The following is a 21,885-nucleotide window of genomic DNA, read 5'->3' on the forward strand; positions in this document are numbered from 1 at the left end:
ATTAAGCCAATCTAAAAGAGAGACAGGGTTTCTCTGTATAGCCCTGGCTGTCCTGGAACTCACTTTGTAGACCAGGCTGGCCTCAAACTCAGAAATCCTCCTGCCTCTGCCTCCCGAGTGCTGGGATTAAAGGCCTGTGCCACCATGCCCGGCACATGGCACATTCTATTTCTTTGGAACAGAACAAGACCTTTCTTTTTTCACCCTTTGTAGTGTATCTTCAGGAAATCACAAATATGTTAGGTTTCAAATTTGGGACAAATGGCTGAGGTCCTATTTAACATAGCAAAGTTCTCCCAACCTCCCTCAGTCCCTATGTGTTGCAGCTATGGCAGGCAAGTCCAGCCCTTTACTCAGAATTCTCCAGCTTTGGGGCTGGGCTTCCCTTCCTCCAGAGGCGCTTCGCTATATAACCCAGCCGTTTTGGCCAGCCATCTTTGTTTTCCTTTTTGGTAACCTTTGCCCTCTTGGCTGCTGCACCTGGTTCCCTTGCCCCTTTTCTCACATAGCTCAGGGCCATGTCCACTCTCCCAGATGTCTCTATCTCCCTTTTACCTACAATAAACTTTCTCCTCCACCATACCTAAGAGCAGCCACGTCTTTTTTTTCATTCAAAAGTCATCATAATGTGTAAGTCCTTGTAAGCATGAAGTAACACTAAGGTATCAAAAGCTTTGAACAACAAACCCACGTTATTTAGCTATGTGTAAAACGTTGCTGTCATATAGTGTCTGTTCAAACAGAGCAGCTATGGGCAAACCTACCTGATTAATTTAACGACAATCTTGTCCAAATTCTTATCTCTTTGAATGAAATAGGCACAGTAAAGAAACCCAAATAGTCACTCGGTGGGTGTATAAGAGAAAAGTTTATTCCAAACTAAGGCCATTGGGAAAGCAGAGGGCTAATACTGAAGACTGAGCAAGTAATGGGCAGGGACTCTGTTATGTAGGGTGAGCTAAAGGCACTGGAAGCATTTCAAGGACGCATCAACAGATACTTGGTCTAGGGCAGGAAATAGCCCCAGAAACCATTAAGCCAACCTAAAAAAAAAGTGATTCTGGAAGTTTCTTTGGCGAGACTGAGAGGACTGCGGATTTTAAGAGAGCCACCCAGACCAACTGTGAGACTTGAGCAAGAATGGCTCTTGCATCTCTGATCCACTAGCAGACCTCAACAGTGTCAGGTCCCCCAAGAAATTCCTTTCCCCCAGGTAGGGCATCTAGACAAAAGCCAGCATTCCCTCAGGGGGGTGGTGGTGGTGGTGGTGGGGGTGAAGGTAGTTCCTACTTGCTAAGTGGAGGCATTCTCCTATCTCTGGGAAAAGGGACATTTGGCTCTTCCATTAACTTATGACAGTGGGGTCTATTAGCCCGTCAAGGTCCCATATAACCCAGGAGATAAATCCCCACTATCACCCTAGCCCGCGCAGCGCTTCTTTCTCTCTGCTTTCCCGAGAGACAGCCTTCGCAGTTTGGAATAAACTTTTTTTTTTTTTTTCCCTTTTCACCCACGGAGTGGCTATTTGGGTTTTTTCCCCATTTCATTCAAGAAGTCCAGTCGTCTCTCTCGGACGTCCCTGGAGACTTCCTGAGACTCTCTGGCCTTGCCAGCCCAGGCGGCGGCGCCTTATCCCCCAACACTACCCGAAGGAACCTGGGCTCGCTCCAGGAACCCGCCGCCCCTGCCGAGCCAGCCCGCGAGGCCGGCCCAGAAGGGCTCTGGGGCCCGCGCATGCGGACTCGGCGGCCGCAGCCCGGCCTCCCCAGCCTCTTCCTCCTCGGCGCTCGGCGGCGGTTTGGAGCCCGCTGACAGCTCCACGACCAGCGGACGCAGCCTTGTCTTGTGCTTCCACGTTATCCTATCAGAGGCGGGGCGGGGCGCCAGCCACCACAGCCAATCAGCGCCAACCACGACCCAGGCGAGCTGGGCCGCTCTGAGGCTAGGAGGAAGACGATTGGGCGGCGGCGGCGCCCGGGGCGTGGCGTCCGCGGGCCCCGCCTACCGCTGTTTTCCGCCGCCGGGCGCCAGCCGCCGCTGAGGCCCGAGCGCTGACCGAGCGAGCGAGCGAGCGAGCGGACGGGGCGCTTCGCTGCGGGCTGTTGGCCGCGCGGGCAGCTGGGCCGCGCACCTTCCTGCTCTTCGGCTCAGGCGCCCTTGGACATGGTGGCCCCCGGCTCTGTGGGCAGCCGGCTGGGCGCGGTGTTCCCGTTCCTGCTGGTCCTGGTGGACCTGCAGTACGAAGGTGAGTCCCGCCCTGCTCCCGGGGCGGGCTTCGGGTCCGGGTCCCGGCCGGGAGCGGCGCTCCGGGGCGCGAGGCTGGGTCCGAGCCCGGTTCCGGTTCCGTGGGCTGAGAGGCGGGACTCGCGGGCCGCGCGCGCGAGGCCGGTTTCGGCGGCCTGGGCCAGCGCAGCCGGAGTCCGGCGTTCGGGGGGACACTGGATCGGGGGTGCCGGGAGGAGGCGAAACGGCGGCATGCACGGGACGGGTCCCGGTTCCGAAGTTGCCGGCCAGGGCCGTTTCCGAAGCCAGTCCCATCCCCTCACGACCCCGCGTCCGGAGCGCAACTTAGGCTGGTGCCCCTCCGGAGAAGCCCATCTCTGGCCTCGGAGCTCCCGGCGCCTAACTTGCTGGACTGGCTGTGGGTTCACAGTTCCCAGCAAGGCGACATTCAACTTTTACCCCCCTGATGTTACTTTTTCTAGTCATCGCAAAAAAAAGGTCTCCTTAAAAAAATAGGGAGCGCTTACGTTTCACCCTGGGCTCCAGACTGGAATGTTGGCTACTCCCAACAGAATAGCAAAAAATAGAGGCCTGTCCTATCTAGGGTGTCAGAGCGGGGAGGAGTTAGACATTGAAGCCCCAAATGCCCACTGAACTTCCCAACTTCAATGTTACTGTGCTGTAGTGACATCTGTCCTGGGCACTGCTCTGTACTCATTCCTGTAAGTCTGGGGATAGTTGTCAAGGAAAGAGTAAACAATTGAATATTCCATTTGGAGGGATTGAGGAACTGAAATTGGGAATAGTTTATGATGAAACCATCATAAAAGCCTATGCGGGTTTCCTTCTTTCTCTTTTTAAAAGACATATGCTTAGTTTTTTGTTTTTTTTTTTTACCATTAAAGGTATGGTTTTTGTTGGTTTTGGCTTCCTGATCACCATACGTTCTTTGAACCCCAAATCAGAATGTATACTGTGGCAATATTGAGACCAATAATTGGATGCTGGAGCCAGCCTCAAAAGTGAGGGGATTGGAATTTGAAGGCCTGGACCACTTTAATATGGGTCATATGTTCTAACATTCTTTCATTTTCTGATTCTTTCCATCTGCATTGATCGTGCCCAGTTATCATTAGTGACTTATTTAGTAACTTAAGAGAAAGCTGTCTATGCTATACTGAGTGTCGATTTAACTTATTCTCCAGGCATAGGAGAGCTTATTTTTGTTTGCCTTACCTTATCCAGGAGCTTGTAGATCAAGCACCTTATCCGAGTTTCTGTTCTTTGCAGGATTAGGACTTTTAGCATTTCATCTCCCTACTGTGGTATTTCTATAAGAAAACTCCGAGTTTTCCTGTCAGGAAAGCACCAGTGGCCTCTCTCAGGGGAAAGCCAGTGTTGCTTTTCCAGGAGTATTACCTGTGCAGAATGGCAGGTGATGGAGAAGGAAAGAGCATTTCTGTAAGCCAGCTCTTATTCCACAGAGATATCTGATAGTCTCCGTGTTACACATCTGGGAGCTGGTGTTCCAAGAGCTTAATGAAAATTTATCTTGGGACTGGAGAAATGCTTAGTGTGTTTGTTGGTCTTGCAGAAGACTGGAGTTGCATCCTAGTACCAGATCAGGATGCTGTGAGTTAGTTGTAATTACAACTCTGAGTCTTCGTTCCACAAGCACCCAAAGAGGTGTGTGTGTGGGGTGGGGAGAGAGGGAGAGAGGTGGGGTATGAGAGAATGAGAGAACACATGCACACACAGGAGCCCTTGTGTGTGTGTGCGCACAGAGTAAATAAAATCTTTAAAAATTAAATTTACCTCTGTATGAAGTGGGAACAGGAAATTGTTCATAGCACTCACTTCAAGCATTTTAAAGTCGGACAGCCGAGCAAAATCAGCCTTTTAAGTTAGCAATAGAAAGTGACAGGGGGGTGGTTTCCTGGCAGGCTCAGTGTAGTGGTCTTCCCAGGTGTGCTGGCTCATACCTGTGATTTCAGCAATCAAGATGCTAAGGCAGGAGGATTGTCATCAATTAAAGAGTGCTAGGCCACTCTGAGCTTCTGTTTACTTTGTCTAAAAACAAACAAACTCAAAACAAAAAACCCAAGACCAAACAACCCTCCCCTAAACAAAACAGAACAAAAACCAAAAATCCTCAAATACCAAAACCTGCTTTTCCTCCCAAAACAGTGGTTCTGCAGCTTGATTGTCTGTCAGTCTCACAGAGAATCTCACTTGTAAGAGTCTGGGCACACTTACAGAACGTCTGATGCAGTAGGTCTTGATGGAAAGTGAAATTTTCATTTCTCAGAGGATCCCAGATGACCACATTTTGAGAATCACTGGTGTAATAAAGTATATGTAGGAATTGAATTAGAGGTTATGCTGTTTGTTGCACCCTAGAATTGGTGATGAGGTTATCAAGATATAAAGTAGCAAATTGTTAGCTTCTGTTTTCTTAAATAGCTTAGTTATATCTGGGTCCATTCACCTCTGTCTTGAGGACACATGCAGGTCAGGTGCTGCCGCACTACACTTAAGGCTGCAGAGAGAAGACATAGGGAGAGTTCTGTGAGAACAGGAAATGTGAAACACAGTTTCATACTGTAGAAGATGTAGTGGTACACCTCAGTGGCCTGCTTTTTTTCTGATTTAAAAGACCCTTTTAAACTAGGCTTTTCTGTTGTAATCGAGAGGAGGGAAGCATATATCCTTGACTGACTCTTCAAAGTTCCTTTCTCAGAGGTTTTGAAAGGAAGCTAGAGCAGGAGAAATAGAATTTTTGAGTAGAAAGAAACTTGTAGGGACTGGAGGTGGCCCAGTGTTAAGAGGCTGGCTGCTCTTAGAGGATGAGTTCAGCTGCCAGCATCACACAACTCCAGCTCCAGGGAGCCGAGGTGCTGGGGTGCCTTCTCTCTCACACTACAGAGAGACACACATGAGATCCAAGCAGAGGAAGACATCTTAGCATTCTCACATTACAAATAAGGTTATTTCATTTTATTGCTAATGGCTTGGTGAGTGAGTTGAGTATGAATACAGACAAAAAACATTTTGTTGTCTTAGTTTTCTTTTTCTCTTGACCTATATCACATTTCCTGTTCTCATAGAACTCTCCTTTATGTCTTCTCTCTCCAGCCTTAAGTGCAGTGTGGCACCACCTGACCTGCATGTGTCCTCAAAACTAAGGTCGATGAACCCAGTTAAAACTAACGACCCCCCACCCCAGGGTCACACTGTGCAGCCTGGCTGCCCTGGAACTCACTGTGTAGACCAGGCTGGCCTCTAACTCGGCCTCTGCTGGGATTAAAGGTGTGTGCCACCTTGGTAGACTGGGAACCAGTTTTTTTGTTTGTTTGTTTATTTTTATTTATTTATTTTTAATAGTATCATGTATTTTAATAGCAAACTTACAGGAACAGCACAGAAGACAGACAACATTCAAAGCATGTATTTGCATGCAGGACATCTCAGAAAAGGATAGTGAGTGGTGGAATCTACTGGATGCTAACAATGCTACAGACACTGTTTATTGCCACCAATAAGGAATTTACTTATTTTTTAAAAAATCCCAATGCTGGCATTGTCCAGAAAATGTTAACAGGTTTATTTATAGTTACTATGAAGTTGAACTGTTGAACTGTGTTCACTGGGACAGTTTGCTTGCATTAATGCTTTACATCTTGCATGTACATTAAAAATTCACACACAAATGAACATGGAGAAACTGCCAATACCTGATTCTGTCCCCTATGTTTCCACTCGCAATCATATACTTAGGTACCTTTGACCCCATTGGGGGTGGGTGGGGAATCTAGCATTCAGAACTACTGACAACAACAAGAAGAAAAACAATTTCTTGAGAATGAAATGTTCCCCTCATAGTAGACTCTTAAGCATGTTCTCCGCGTGTGTGGCGGGCTAGCTGGATATCTTTTGGCATAACTGTTGCATGTTTGGTGTGGATAGCACAGTTTGGCCTTTTCAGAAGGGCCAACCAGATAGGCCTCACTTGCCTCCTGCAAATCACCAGTAGTTGCATGCTGGGAGCACAGATCTGTTTTGAAGTCCTGAGCAATTTCTCACACCAGATGCTAAAAGGGGAGCCTGTGAATCAGAAGTTCAGTGGACTTCTGAGAGCATCTGACTTCACGGAGTGCCACCGTACAAGGCCTGTAGCGCAGTATGATGAGGTTTCTTCACCCGTCTACTAGAGAGAGGGTGTACTCTGGTGCTCGGCTTTTGTAGCCAGTTGTTTCCTCAGTGCTTTAGCACCGGTGGATCTGCAGGCCTTATGTGCTTTGTGTGCTTTACTCAAGCCACGGTTTGGACCCCTCCTTACCCCACACTGTGGCCGGCCGGAGCTCGCCAAGCAAGAGGCAGCGCTGTTAGAGAGCAGCGTGTATCGGACACCAGGAACCCAGTTTTTAATTCACTGAATAAATATATGATTAAACCATATATTTTGGCCATCATGAGAACAGATTTGAAAGTCTTTGCAAACAAAAGGTTGTAATAGATTTTATTTAAACCGATAAATTAACAGTATATTTTACCTTTTGTATGATTTCTTTGGTATTAGTTAAATATGAAGAGAAAAATTTAAATGCATGATTTTAATAGTTTATATAATCAGATGGTCAGATAACTTCCTAAAATTATTTTGAACTGTTTCGCAAGGTAGATTCTAAGGTTAGCAGCAGTGTCAGCGTTTAGCTCATCTCACCAGCTAGTGTTTGCTGAGATGGGATTGCAGTTGCCTCCATTCTGTGGGGCAGACTTGTTCTAAGATGAGATGCCCTGGAGCAAGTAGGTTTTATTTTCCCATGTGAAGTCTTTTGTTTGTTTGTTTGTTTTTGTTTTGTTTTGTTTGTTTTTGAGACAGGGTTTCTGTGTGTAGCCCTGACTGTCCTGGAACTCACTCTGTAGACCAGGCTGGCCATGAACTCAGAAATTCGCCTGCTTCTGCCTCCCAAGTGCTGGGATTGCGCCACTACGCCCAGCCTCTCATGTGAAGTTAATGGTGGTTAAGTTCAGTTTCTATTGTCATGATCTTTTAACTATTTGATGTGTGTGTGTGTTGTGTTGTGTTGTGTTGAGACAGGGTCTCACTCTTTAGCCCAGGCTAGTCTGGATGGACTCTGGAATTTGATATGTATATCAGGATTGGCTCAGACTTGTGGTGATCCTCTCCCCTCCACCTTCTGAGTACTGGCATTACAGGCTTGCCCCACTATACCTGCCTTCTTGGGATTTATTAATGAACAGTTTAACTTTGTTTACATAGAAATTCCCTGGAACCCAATCACTTGCCCTTCATAACTCAATTCTTTATTTTTCAACCTTAAATTTATTTGCTTTATGTATCTTTAGAAACTAGCTCTTTTAACATTGCTAAATATGATGAGCTAGTCGTTTGGAGTCTTGGAATATAAAAAAAGAGTCATGTGTCAGCTAAGGTTAAGCTATATGGTGCTGTGGTGAGGTATACAAAATAAATATGTTGAGGCTAAGAGATGGCTCAGAGGTTAAGAGCACTGACTGCTTTTCCTAAGGTCCTGAGTTCAATTCCCAGCAACCACATGGTGGCTCACAACCATCTGTAATGGGATGCAGTGCCCTCTTCTGGTGTGTCTGCAGACAGCTCCAGTGTCCTCATATACATGAAATAAAGTCTTAAACAATAACTGTGTGTTACCTTAGAGTTGACAGGACAGGGACCGTAAGACATGCTTTGGGAAAAGAGCCTTGCCTTTTATCTAGTTTCTTCAAGCTTAGTGGGCCATCACGACAACCATGTTATTACAAATACATTCTTAGGTTTTTCTGCTCTTGTATTCTTTGGCTTTCCTTACCCAGCAGATCCCCAGGTCCAGTAAATTTAAGTTTGTTTTATGTACCTAAAGGATAAACACAGATGGAGAAAGACAGCTTGATTGTTAGTCTCCTTTTAAGCTACTGAGTCTCAATCTCAACTGCACACTGTGTTGCTTGTTCTGTAATTCTTCAGTATGTCTGTTCTTGAAAAATCAGTTCCTTTAAAACCTTGCCCTTAAATGTCCAAGTCCAGTTTAAGTTTAACTCCCTTTCTCTTACTCCCTCACACACACACACACACACACACAGGATTTCATTGTGTTGCCTTGGCTGTCCTGGAGCTCTGTAGACCAGGCTGCCTCTTTGACTCCTGAGTGCTGGGATTACAGTTGTGGGTTACCACCAACTGGCTTTATTCACTCTTAACAACAACAACAACAACAACAACAACAACAACAACAACCACCGAGTTGGAGGAGGTTGAGGGCAGGGCAGAGCTGGGCTGTGTGTTAGCACAGTGTGTGGAGGTCAGATGAAACTTCCAGAGCTGGGTCTCTTGCTCCATCATGTGGTATGGGGTCCAGGGATCAAGTTCAAGTCCACCAGGCTTGGTGGCAAAGTGCCTCTAGTCACAGAGCCAGCCTGAAGGCTGGCCTCCACTTGAGTCATTCTAAGATGGCATCTTTGTTGAGGAGGAGAACAACATCTTTTTTCTGTTTTTTCCACAACACAATTCTGGCACTTATCTCCATCTCTGCCCACACTCCTCACCATTCTGAGGAGTTTTAGCTGGATTACTAGTTTGGATTTTGAGAAGTCCTAGGTCACTTGCATCGTTTCCCAGGCAGGTTTCATGCTCAGCATCCTGTCTTAGCTTGGCCTCTGGTGGGTTGGAGGCATGTGAGAAGGAAGGGCTTTCTTCAGAGCAAGTTGTTTCTCTCCTTTGCCATCACTTCTCCCTCCAGCATTGCAACACGCCCTTTGCATCTGCCTAGTCTCCAACATTCATCATTTGCCCCTGAAGCAGCTACTGAGTTGTATTTTGGTTCTCTTGGTAATAAACTTTTATTTATTTATTTTAAAGATTCTATTTATTTTATGTGTATGGGTGTTTTGCCTGCATATATGTCTGTACAACATGTGTGTGCTTTGTTTTCTTCTGTCCCAATCCTCAGAGAATAACATTATTAGTTAGTCTATCTTTTTTCCTACTCTTCCTCTTTACATTGTTGACCCCTGATTGACAGGAGAAACCTGCTCAGTCAGGGCTGATTCAGAAATTACATGATACTTGATTGTCTTATCTCTTGGAAAATAGTACTCACACAACGTGTAGCAATGTAATAAAAATTGTGGCTCAGCATAGAGTATAGATGTTGTAAGACAGCCAACAACCTATAAGGAACCTTTTTTAGACATTAGTGTCTTGATGGATCATTTATGATCAGTTATTAGTGGTTGGACTTGGTAATTATATGTGTTATAGACTTAATTTGAAGACATATTCAAGTAGGAAGGCAAATATTCATTTAATTTAATAAATATTGAGTGCTCACCATATGTATACACTGAACTATGTGATGTTCTTAGAGGAATAGTTTCTGCTCTCTGACTGGCTTTTCATTAACGCTGGGCTAAGGGTGGGTCAGGGTTGTAAGAGACAGGCTAACTGTGAAGAGCAGTGTGTTGAGAGCAAGTGTGTCCTGCAAAGCAAGTGTGCATTTGTGAGTGTGGGAATACATAGTACAGGGGGAGCTAGAGGACTCCTGCTCTTGCCAGGCAGGTGCAGAGGTGCACAGTGGAGGCAGCACTGTACAGGACCTGTTTGGTTTTGTTTGCTTGTTTCTTTGTACCCTGTGGTTTTGAAGATAGAACCTAGTACCTTTTTCCCCTAGGCTAAGCTACATCCCTAGTCCCGGGACAGAATCTTGAGGAGTGAGAATTTTCGAGGTGGGCAGTTGGGAAGGGCTGCTCCATGGAACAGTGATGTGAACGCAGGAGGCAGGAGGCAGGAGGACGTGCCGTACGTTCTGTGAAGTACAACCAATCCGCTTTGCTGTAAGAGCAGAAAGCACGTAGTGGAGGAAGGATGACGATAATGACCCGGGACCAGCATCAGGGAACACGGGCCTCAAGTATGTTCTCTGCCTTTAAACTTGGAGGGTTGTCGTGATGACCCAGTAATATGAAAACAAAAGGATTGTTCTGGATGCAGCATGGAGGAAGGGCTTGGGAGAAGGTAAGACTGGAGTTGGGAACCTCTGGAGAGTAAAAGGGCTCTCCAGCTCTCGCAGCCTGTAGACGGCTGCATGTTCTAGTACAGAAACGTGGCTGAAGTGTACCAAAGGAATTACAGTTTTCTCTGCATAGCTATAGGGGAATCATGAGAATTTGCATAGAGAGAGTACTAAGTTACATAACCAAATAGAAATTTGATTGAATAAAATTATAAATATAGGTTTACTCTGAAGGGATGGAGAAATGAGAAATGTCTCCTTCAGATGAGATTAGATTTGTTCAGAGTGGTATGGTCATAAACTAAGTGTTTTCTTTCCGTTGTAGAAAACAAAAGAAATTTAAAGAGTATCCAATATTTAGGGGCAGTATGTAGTATAATGTGACAGACATAGCAGTTCAAAAGAACATTACAAATGCATTCTTGGCTCCCACTGGACTTAAGAATGAACCTGCAGTGCTGAAGTGCTGCTACATGACAAGGCTCATCCACTGTGTGGGAATAGACGTGGGCTTTGGAAATGGATCGTTTGGCGTCATTGTGACTCTGGCCAGAACTGTCAACTTACTTGAGCCTCAGTTTTTTCAGTAATAAAAGTATGAAAGATGTTTACAGGAAAATTAAACTAGCTAAACACACAGAAGTACCTAGTCCATGCTAGGTTTATTTGCACACAGAAGTACCTAGTCCATGCTAGGCTTTTAGTTTTTTTTGTTTTGTTTTTTTTGTTTTGTTTTGTTTTTTTGGTTTTGGTTTTTCGAGACAGGGTTTCTCTGTATAGCCCTGGCTGTCCTGGAACTCACTTTGTAGACCAGGCTGGCCTCGAACTCAGAAATCTGCCTGCCTCTGCCTCGAGAGTGCTGGGATTAAAGGCGTGAGCCACCACGCCCGGCTAGGCTTTTAGTTCTTATGTTACTTGTTTCCCTCTTGGTCATTGGATGGATCAGGAAATCATTTTCCTGTTTTTGGAGACAGGTTCTTACTGTATAGCCTAAGCTGGCTTTGAACTCATGAAATCCCCTTGATTCAGCCAATCAAGGGCTGGGATTACAAGTGTGCACCACTATGCCTGGCTTCATTTTCCTAGTGGTTTATCTCATACTTTTACTTCCTCATTTGAGAAATTGAGAACTTTGATTTGTTTCTGTCTCTGAGAGAGAGAATGTAACAGGGAAATGTTTGAAATCTTCATGCAAAGGTTGCTGTAAATGACACATGCCCCAGCTTGTCCTCAGTGTTCACATCTGGGTTCTGGTGTGGGCCCTGAGGCAAAGATAGTCTTTGGCTCAGTCAGGGCTTTCACCATGATTGACCCTGGGTCATTTTCTAGTCTACTCTACCACAGTTTTGTACACGCCACTCTCTTGCATTAATGATGTACAATCTTTTTTATTTTAGGTAGGAAGTATAAATGTTTTTGGGTATAATTTATATTAGAAATTACCTTTAAAAGATCAAAATCTAGAGGTAAGAACTAGGCTAGGGAGTAGTTTAGTGGTGTAGTTGCCTAGTGTGTATAAGGTTTGAGTGTGATGCCTAGGACTATACAACAAAGACAAACCATATTACCAACATGTCCTGTTGGTAATATATTATGACATAACATAATAATTCTATTATACTTTTTTTCTATTATACTTTCAACCCATAGTTCAATAATGTTTCATGACTTTTAAGTAATTAAAATCTATTTTTAGTTGTATCTGTTTGAGTACGGTTGTGTATGTGCCATGGTGCCCTCTGATGGTCAGAGAACAACTTGTGGGAGCCAAACTTGAGTCACTACCGTTAGTGGCAAATGCCTTTTATCCAAAGAAGCCATCTCATCAAATATTTATAGCTAGTAATAACTTGTAAACAAAACATATTCTTTAGTTTACTTTGCTAATTTAAAAAATATAAATCGTATATTAACATACTTTTCCTGTAAAAAGTGATCAGTACAGCAGATGCATTATCTTTTGAAAGCATAAATAAAATCTGTATAATGGATCCAGCATGCTGCCTTTGGTTGACATCGCCACAGTACTCTCTATTCATATCTGACTCCAGTCTGTCTTCCACATTGCAGTCAAAGTAATCTTTTAAAAATACATATTAGACTTTCGCTTTCTTCTAAAACCCATTCTAGGGGCTTCCTTTATCACTTACATAAAAATCTAAATTTTGCTCCCTAGCTTGCAGTTTGATCTGTTTGTCCATGTTCTCTGTCCTTCCCTCCTTGCTGTCTGTAGCTCTATCTAGTTTCCTGGAGGTTGAGTTTCCCCTACGAGGTGAGGCTGGTTGCAATGGCTTGGTTGCTTGGATGGGATTTTGGCCTGTGCCCTTCAGTGTTACTCTGTCGTTTAGCGCAGACATTCTGCCCTGGGGAGCGAGCGGCCTTTGAGTGTGTTCTAATGACTCCTTTCCTCAGGCATTCTGTCACCTAGCATCAGACTGGCACTCACTAAATTATCTTGTTTATTTCTTGTTCTCCATTGCATCCTTGCTGCTAGAGCTGAGTTTAAATAGCTCTTGAGACCTTTTGAATCTGTGTATATACATTTTCAACAATTTTAAAAGATTCATGTGCTACTAGCTTTGTTTTCTTTCTAAGTGTTAGGCTATGTAAGAATTGGCTTTATAGATGTCTGTATGTTTCAGAAGTATGGAGTACTGATTTTGTAAAGGTGATTTTTCTGGCTGTGGTACTTTCTATATGTTTTAGCACAGTTTGAAGCACTCAGTACTTGGAGTCCATCCATGGCACAGTTCAGAGAGTGTGGTAGAATGTTGTTTCTCAGAGTCCACTAAGCTAAACTTGCCTGGGCCTGCCAGTGTGTGACACTCCTCATTCATCTGTGTCATGAGGTGTCAGCCTAGTTACCATATGCTACCTTTGCACTGTAAACCCCAGGTTTGGTTCCCTACAGAAAGTCTTCCTTAGTTTCTGATCTGTGTCATCTCATACACTATAGTTAGATGTATCATACTCAGATTTTCTTTCACAGTTTTTATTAGATATTTTCTTCATTTACATTTCAAATGCTATCCCAAAAGTCCCTCATATCCTCCCCCCACTCCCCTACCCACTCACTCCCACTTCTTGGCCCTGGCGTTCCCCTGTACTGGGGCATATGAAGTTTGTTAGACCAAGGGGCCTCTCTTCCCACTGATGGCCGTATGCAAATCTTGCTGTCGTATGCAATAGTGTCTGCGTTGGTTGGTTGATTATAGGATGGACCCCCAGGTGGGGCAGTCTCTGGATGGTCCATCCTTTTGTCTAAGCTCCAAACTTTGTCTCTGCAACTCCTTCCACGGATATTTTATTCCCTATTCTAAGGAGGAATGAAGTATCCACCGTTGGTCTTCCTTCTTGATTTTCTTGTGTTTTGGAAGTTGTATCTTGGGTAGTCTAGGTTTCTGAGCTAATATCCACTTATCAGTGAGTGCATATCAAGTGACTTCTTTTGTGATTGGGTTACCTCACTCAGGATGATACCCTCCAGGTCCATCCATTTGCCCAAGAATTTCATAAATTCATTGTTTTTTAATAGCTGAGTAGTACTCCATTGTGTAAATGTACCACATTTTCTGTATCCATTCCTCTGTTGAGGGGCATCTGGGTTCTTTCCAGCTTCTGGCTATTATAAATAAGGCTGCTATGAACATAGTGGAGCATGTGTCCTTATTACCAGTTGGAACATCTTCTGGGTATATGCCCAGGAGAGGTATTGCAGGCTTTACTGGTAGTACTATGTCCAGTTTTCACACTCAGGTTCTTTGTCGAGTTAAGAAATATTGTTATTGAATTTACAGAAGTAGCTATGTTGCCATGAAATCAGATGACTCATTGTACTTTTGGAGTTTGTGAAGGTCAGATAGGGAGCATAAAGATGAATGTTCCAATTCTGTTTACGTAAATATGTAATATCAGATTGCTTGTATGCTGTAAAAATCTAGAAGAGAAGAAAAAACTGCTTTATAGTTTTTAAATGTTAGAGAGAGCTTCCTTAGACAAAGAACGGGAAGCGGCTTCAGGTAAAAGGTTGAGAAGGAACTGGATCTAAACATATGCTCCCACTACAGATGCTAGCATCCGGGCACCCACTCATGCCCCAGTGTTCACAGGTGAACTTGGTAAGACTGCAGTTTGAACTCTGCAATCTTCACACTTTGATGGCTGATTTTAGCTAGCCCAGCTTTGTGAGTGCTGAGGTGGGGGTGGGGTGATTATTCTAGAGTTGTTATGGAAACCCACAGGATGGCTTAGCTGAGACATTCTTCTCTAAGTACTTGAGTGCATAGAAAAGAGTCATCTCTTATTGCAGCCCTTGTTTCATCATTTCTGCCATTATGGTCAAATGTAGGAGATGTCAATGTGTTGTGACAGTCAGCCAAAGTGGTAGCCTAGCCAGTGTTGACCAGAGTGGTCTACAGGGCATGGGAGGACAGGAAATAATCAGCAGGTGCAGATTACAATGCCAGCCAACTTATCTGCATGGATGTGTGGACGGTGCTGTGAGTTGTGAAGTTCGATTTTGAGTGTGCACTGTCCTTGTTGGGAGGTGGTTCAGGGCTGAGGGGCTGGGGCAGAGAACCGGGAAGTCTCCTTTTTGCAGTTCTCTCTAGCTCCTTTTACTGACAAACACAACATTGTCCTCACAGTAAAGGAGAAATGCCTGAACACTCTAGTTATTCACTAGTTATTATTGGCAGTGCAACCCTTGAAAAAGGGATTCTGAGTAAAGAGACAGTTTATAGATAATTGGCCTACTTAGTCAGATTCTTCTATTTAAAGTATCTGATAGGCTCCATTTTCACCAAGAGTAAAATCCAAAGCAAGGCATACAGGGCTTTGTGTTTGATTTCATATTGTTTATTTTGTGGCTCTTCTGTAGGTATCCAGATCTCCTCGCCATCTCTGGGCAGCATGGACTTGAGGCCTTTGCCTTAGCTGGGCCTTGTTGGAAAAAGCTCCTTCTCCTGTCTGCATGGCAGGCTTCTTACTTTCTCCATGTCAGCTTCTCAAGGAAGGCTGCCTTGGACATTCCGTCTATGGGTGGCCTCTTCCTGTTGACCCTTCATGTCATTTGTTCTATTCCATAGTCATTTTACCTGCTTTTCTGTATAGCTTACTGTTCATTGTGTCTGTCTCCCACTATAATGTCTGCTACTGGGGGGACTCAAGGGGCAGGACTCACTCATCCCAGAACTGTGCCTGCTATGTTGTGGATGCTCAGTAAGTACCTGAATGTCATAGCGGACTGTCCTCTATTCATTCGTTAAGGTGAGAGGTTCTAGCATAGCAAAGCAGTTTTTGTTATGATGCGATATGTGTCTGAGTTCATATTTGTGCATGAGCGTTTATGCAGGTGCACATGCATGTGTGGCATGTGTATATGTGTACTTGTGTGTCTGTCTGTTCATGTGCATGTGGAAGCAAGCCAGAGGTTAATGTTAGGTGTTACCCTTAAACCTGCTTTAGATGTTATTTTCTGAGGCTGGTTCTCACAGAGTGCAGAGCCTTCTCTCTGGTTTGTTACCAGCCAGCTTGCCGGAGGATCCTGTTTCTTCCATGCCCTCCTGGTGTTTTTGTGGTAGCTGGGGATCCACCCTGGTCCTCAGGCTTGCATAACACCTGGGCCATCGGCCAGCTTTAACAAAGTGGTACTGACTGATCATGCAGAATAGCTTCACCAATACTGTAGTCTATTTCTCTTTTAGTCTATAGACTGGTTTTATTCTTTTGTTGGCTGAGTTGAATATAGGTATATTTTGGGAGATTTTTACTTACTATAGAATGAAACAGCTTCTGTGACTTTTATTGGGAGTTCATCTTGGTTCATGGAAAGTTAACTTATTATCCTGTTACTCTTCAGGCGCTGAGTGTGGAGTAAATGCAGATGTGGAGAAGCATCTTGAATTGGGGAAGAAATTACTCGCAGCTGGACAGCTAGCCGACGCCTTATCGCAGTTTCACGCTGCAGTTGGTTGGTATCGTAACCCTGACCACTCGGTTGCTCTCTTATGAGTTCTAGTCAGAACTTCCATTTTGGAACACTTCAACCATTATTACTTGTTAAATAAACCATTAAACATATTTTCAGGGTTCTGGGGTTCTGGGTGAATTAGATTAATAAACAGACACACACGAATGCACATGTTTCTAACAGAAGAGGGAACTGAGGATGCTGGAGGGAAGGAAGGCTCAGTGGTCAAGAGCATGTACTGCTCTTCCACAGGACCTAAGGTTAAGTCACAGTGCCCAGGACTGTTGGCTTAAACTACCTGTCACTGGAGCTGCAGAGTACTGGCCTCCAGTACCTGCATGCACATGTGCACGCACACGCTGCACACACACACACACACACACACACACACACACAAATGTAGGCATATGGGCACGCACACGCTGCACACACACACACACACAAATGTAGGCATATGGGCACGCACGCGCGCACACACACACATACACACACATGCACACAGTCTTTAGAGTGTAAAGACATTTATAAAAAACAGGTAACTGTATAAACTAACCAGTACCCCCAGGGCTGTGTCTCTAGCTGCATATGTAGCAGAGGATGGCCTAGTTGGCCATCAAAGGGAGGAGAGGCCCTTGGTCTTGTGAAGATCATATGCCCCAGTACAGGGGAACACCAGAGCCAGGAAGTGGGAGTGGGTGGGTTGGGGAGCAGGGTGGGGGGAGGGTATAGGAGGCTTTGGGGATAGCATTTGAAATGTAAATAAAGAAAATATCTAAGAAAAAAAACCAGGTAACTGAGGCTTAGTCATGTTAAACAAGCTGGATGGTGGGCAAGCTTGTAAGGTATTTCTTGATTGATGTGTGATGTAGGAGGGGCCAGCTCAGTGTGGGTGGTTGCCACCCTGGCCTGGTGGTCCTGGATGTTATAAGAGTTCAGGCTGTGGCGCATGCCTTTAATCTCAGCACTTGGGAGGCAGAGGCAGGTGGATTTCTGAGTTCGAGGCCAGCCTGGTCTACAGAGTGAGTTCTAGGACAGCCAAGGCTACACAGAGAAACCCTGTCTTGGGGGGGTGGGGGGGGGAAGAGTGCAGGCTGAGCAAGCCATCAGGAACAAGTCAGCAAGCAGCAGCCCTGCATGGCCTCTGCTGCAGTTCCTCCAGGTTCCTGCCTTGACTTCCATTAGTGATTGATTGTGACCTGAGAGTTGTAAACGGAAATAATCTCTTTCTTCCCCTCTGCCTCCCAAGTGCTGGGATTAGAATGGTGTGCTACCATTGCTTGTTTGCCATTCTTAATAAAATTGTAAACTGTAATTTTCTCAGGTTTTTTTGTCAAAACCAGCTAATATTTATTCTTGTATTTTTCAGATGGTGACCCTGATAACTATATCGCATACTATAGGAGAGCTACCGTCTTCTTAGCCATGGGAAAATCCAAAGCAGCGCTGCCCGACCTGACGAAAGTGATTGAGCTGAAGATGGATTTTACTGCAGTGAGTTCCGAGTTTACCAAGCTTGCTCAGTGGGGAGCGCAAGGGCACTGGCAGGGGGGAACCTGTTTCCTGAAGGGAGTATTGGCACCTGGGGCATTACTGGAGGATTTCAGATTCAGACTTGTCACCTGTTCGTCAGTGTCACATAACTATACATAGCCAGCTGGGAGAATCCCTGGAGCTCAGGGTCTTGTGAAGCTTGAGAACTGTAGCCAGATTGTGTCTCAGTAGCGGCAGCAAGTAATAGCAAAACTCAAGGTGCTGTCGGCATTAGCAGTCTGTATGGATACTGCTTGTGTTGGCACAGGGGGACAGAGGCATGCACATCTCTTCCTAGTCCGCCCAGTGAGCTAGTTTCAGGACAGTCAGGGCTATGTTGAGAGACCTGTCCCAACAAAACAAAACAGAGGTCTGAACGGAATAGTAACAATATGCTAGTCAGGGTTCTCTAGAGTCACAGAATTTATGGAATGTCTCTATGTATTGAGGGAAATGATTGGAGTGGCTTACAGTCTGCAGTCCTACTGACCCAGCAATGGGCAGCTGGGAATGGGAAGTCCAGGAATCTGGCAGTTGCTCAGTCTCACGAGGTTGGGTATTTCAAGTCAGAATCCTGAAGAAGTAGGTTCCAACAGATGTGCTGGCTAGTAAGTGCAAGCAGGTGAAGAAGAGCGACTCTTCCTTCTTCCAATATCCTTATGTAGGCCTCCAGCAGAAGGTGTGGCCCATATTAAAGGCGTGTACCACCACACCTGGATTTGGAACTTGGTCTGTCCCAAGATGACCTTGAACTCAGATCTGCTTGCCTCTGTCTCCTGGGATTAAAGGTGTGTACTACCTTGCCTAGGCCTAAATTTTTCATGGCCACTATGCTCAAGATCTGAATCAAAAGCATATGTCATCCCAAATCAAGATCCAGGTCAAAAGCCTGTGTCTTCCAGCCTCATGATCTGGATCTCAGATGTGCCCTCCATTTCTCGGTTGTAGCATTCCAGGTGTAGTCAAGTTGACAACCAGGAATAGCCACCACACAGGGCATACTAGGTGATTCTTCTCAGAAATCTGGCAGTATTAACTTTGTGGTTTAGAAAGACAAGTCTATGTGAAGGAAGGAATGTGGACATGATGTGGAGAGACTTAAGAGGCTGAGTAGGATTTCAGCCAACTGACCACAGTTTCATTTAAGAATGAGTTAGGAAGAATTAAACAGAGTTACCCATTTTAGGGGAGGGGGGCTTGGTGGGTTCCAGGCATTGTTAGCGTGGTTCTTCCTGGCATCACTGTACAAGCGTCAGAGGCTCAGAAGCTTACAGTCTCATATCCTGAGGGCTGGTAAGTCCTGTGAGGGCGGTCACACATTGTATGGGGACTCCGTTGGTGCTGCATTAATTAGTTCTGTCAATGTGACAGCACAGCTAACATAAACAACTTACGAGAGAGATTCATTTTAACTCACAGATTCAGAGCTTTCAGTATTCAGTACACAGTCCTAGGCTCCATGACTGTGGACCTATGGTGACACTAGGCACTGTGGCAGTGGGAGTTTAGGGAAGAGGAACTTGCTGACTTTGTGGCTAGCAGGAGGCAGAGAATAACCGTAGTCCAGGATAGGATATGGCTCCCAAGGATAACCCTCTGTGCCCTGCTTCCTTCAGCCAGGCCCTGGCTCCTAAGGTTTTTACCACTTCCCAAAGTAGCATCACCAACTGAGGAGGATCACATAACAACACATATGGGCCAGACAAATTGGCCTAAACATTAACTTTGTGACCATTATTTATAATTTGCCACGTTCCTAGAAGGAAGGATCCAAGCTGACTAATAGCCATGTAATGCATGTTTGATTTGAAATGTGGCAGCAATATTATTTTAAAATAGAATTCCCAACTATCATATTTTGTTGACTTTGTTACTGGACACAGCTTAGTATAACCTTTTACAAAGGTTAAATAACCCATTTTCTTAGCATTATGATTCGTCATTAACTAGCTGAAATGGCCGTAATGGTTGTTTTTATGTGTGTTGGTGTATTTGATAGAGGGTTAGGGAAATTTTCTGTTCTGTGAAAGTGATGCATAAACTTACGTGGCAATCTCTGGTTTCTGTTCTTTGTTTTAGAAGAACGTAGTCATCTGAGAGTAGGCATATGCATGTTGAAGGGCTGGGGTGATGTGCACTAGAAGAGGAGGATTATCAGAAGTGAAGGGCAGAGACCCTGCCATCCTGGCAGTAATAGACACTGACCTGGAAGATTGAAGGCTTAGTGAACAGCAAACCTCGTTCTGGAGCTTTGACACTCTCACGGCAACTTCCTGTGGGAAACATTTAGTATGATGTCAGAAAGTATCTTTTAAAATTAAGATAGAGGGCCTGGAATATATCTTGAAGGTATCTTGTATCTTCTTTATGGGTCCTTGTGTTTGACACCCAGCTTAATTATAAAAAGTTTATATAATTGATGTACCATTAATTTCACACTTTGAGGAGTTGGTGGCTCTCAGGATGTTTTTAGGCTGTACAGTCATCGTCGCTGTCATTTAGTTCCAGGACATTATTATCACTCTGAAAAGAGATCTTATGTCTCACACAGACAAACAAAAGAGCTCCCAAAACAGAGCCTTTGTGTTGAGCAAAATGTTTTTAAAGAAAACACACTTCAATAAGAATTATGCATATTCTGTAGTTATAGAAATTTGTCTCAGTAATAAGGCAAACAAACATTGGAAAAAGAAATATTAGTCACTTGATTATATTTTTATTCTTTATTTTTAAAGAAGATTTAGAAATCCACAGCACTCAGCACAGTCGCTCTTTTTCCTCCCAGGCAAGACTACAGCGAGGTCACCTACTGCTCAAACAAGGGAAGCTTGACGAAGCAGAAGACGATTTCAAGAAAGTGGTAAGTGCCTGGCTCCAAGAAGATACTAGTGAGAGAGACACACAGAATTGACTTTTTGCTGGGAGCCAATCAGGTACTTGACAGTCAGGTACTGAAATGGGACACAGCATTGGACAAAGGTCAAAGGCTGGTGACTTCTGGCCTTGTAACTCTCTCTTACTGTTTTGAGGCCCAGAAACTGATGGGTGCTGGCAGTTTAACTCTCACTAACACACACACTCTCTCTCTCTCTCTCTCTCTCTCTCTCTCTCTCACTCTCTCTCTCACTCCCACACTCACTCTGGATAGGCCTGATCACCAGTGTCATCAGTTTCACAAATGCACATGCATACTTATATACATACACGTGCATAGTTATATACATACACTTTTATCTACATACATGTAGACAAACATACATATATACATACTGTACAGACAGACATATATATACACGTTTGGTGGATGGAGCAGAGCCCTAACAGCCATACTTTATTTCTTTTCTCAGCCTCCTTATAGCTTCTTAGACAAAAGTTCTTTATAAAATTACTTCACAGATAAAAATGTTACAGAAAAGGCAATTACAGAAGGATGTAGACAGTAAGTTCAGAGCAGTGCTTCATTCTCTAAGCTCAGTATAAGTTCACAGCAACAGTTGCACATGGCCTTGCTTTATCATGGTGCACACCTGTGGCCTCATCCCTGGACCTGACCTAGAATGAATGTCTTTCTTTGATTACAGATTTGTATGTGTACGCCTGTTTCTCTTCTGAGTGCAGTTCATGAAAGCCCATTGTATTCCTTATTATCAGCCTTTACTTACTATTCTACGAGGAGGTACATTCTGTTCTTGAGTCTAACTTTATTACATCTCTCTGATAAAACAACTAAACACATTTCTTTAAGCTTTCTTCCTAAAATTATTTGAATCAAATCAGGAATTCTGTAAAGTCATTAATTCATCTAAATAGCATTAGAATATGACAATTCATCTTCGTGTTGATCTGTGGGGAATTTTCCCAGTAGGGGTGGGCTGATGTCCAGGAATCCTTAGGCTAAGTGATAGAGGCAGGAAAGGCACAGCAGCAGCAGGAAGCAATCCTGGGACGAACTCTGTGGGTCTGGGCCTCTCCACAGTGCACCCATCACAGCCGTGCAACACAGTGGGCCATCTCCAGAAAACTCACCTGCTTGCTCTAGCCTTTCCTACATGGCTTCTCTCAATTTTTTTCTTTGTAATAAGGTATTTAAATATTAATTTTATAGCTAAA

The 21,885-nt window shown here is 44.4% G+C and overlaps 1 protein-coding gene across 1 annotated transcript in view; it reads left to right on the forward strand.

The window, feature by feature from the left end:
* Positions 1–2,006: 2,006 nt before the first annotated feature.
* The window catches only part of Dnajc3 (DnaJ heat shock protein family (Hsp40) member C3), a 37,258-nt gene continuing 17,379 nt past the window's right edge, over positions 2,007–21,885 (forward strand). Inside the window, exons 1-4 of the mRNA XM_021181622.3 lie at positions 2,007–2,245; positions 16,135–16,245; positions 17,612–17,736; positions 20,561–20,635. Coding sequence (XP_021037281.1) covers positions 2,164–2,245; positions 16,135–16,245; positions 17,612–17,736; positions 20,561–20,635 — 393 coding nt within the window. The 5' untranslated portion in view covers positions 2,007–2,163. The remainder of the gene's footprint in view (positions 2,246–16,134; positions 16,246–17,611; positions 17,737–20,560; positions 20,636–21,885) is intronic.

The sequence above is a fragment of the Mus caroli genome, unplaced genomic scaffold (genome assembly GCF_978045245.1).
Source record: "Mus caroli unplaced genomic scaffold, Mus_caroli_1 scaffold_12, whole genome shotgun sequence".
Taxonomy (NCBI): Eukaryota; Metazoa; Chordata; class Mammalia; order Rodentia; family Muridae; genus Mus; species Mus caroli.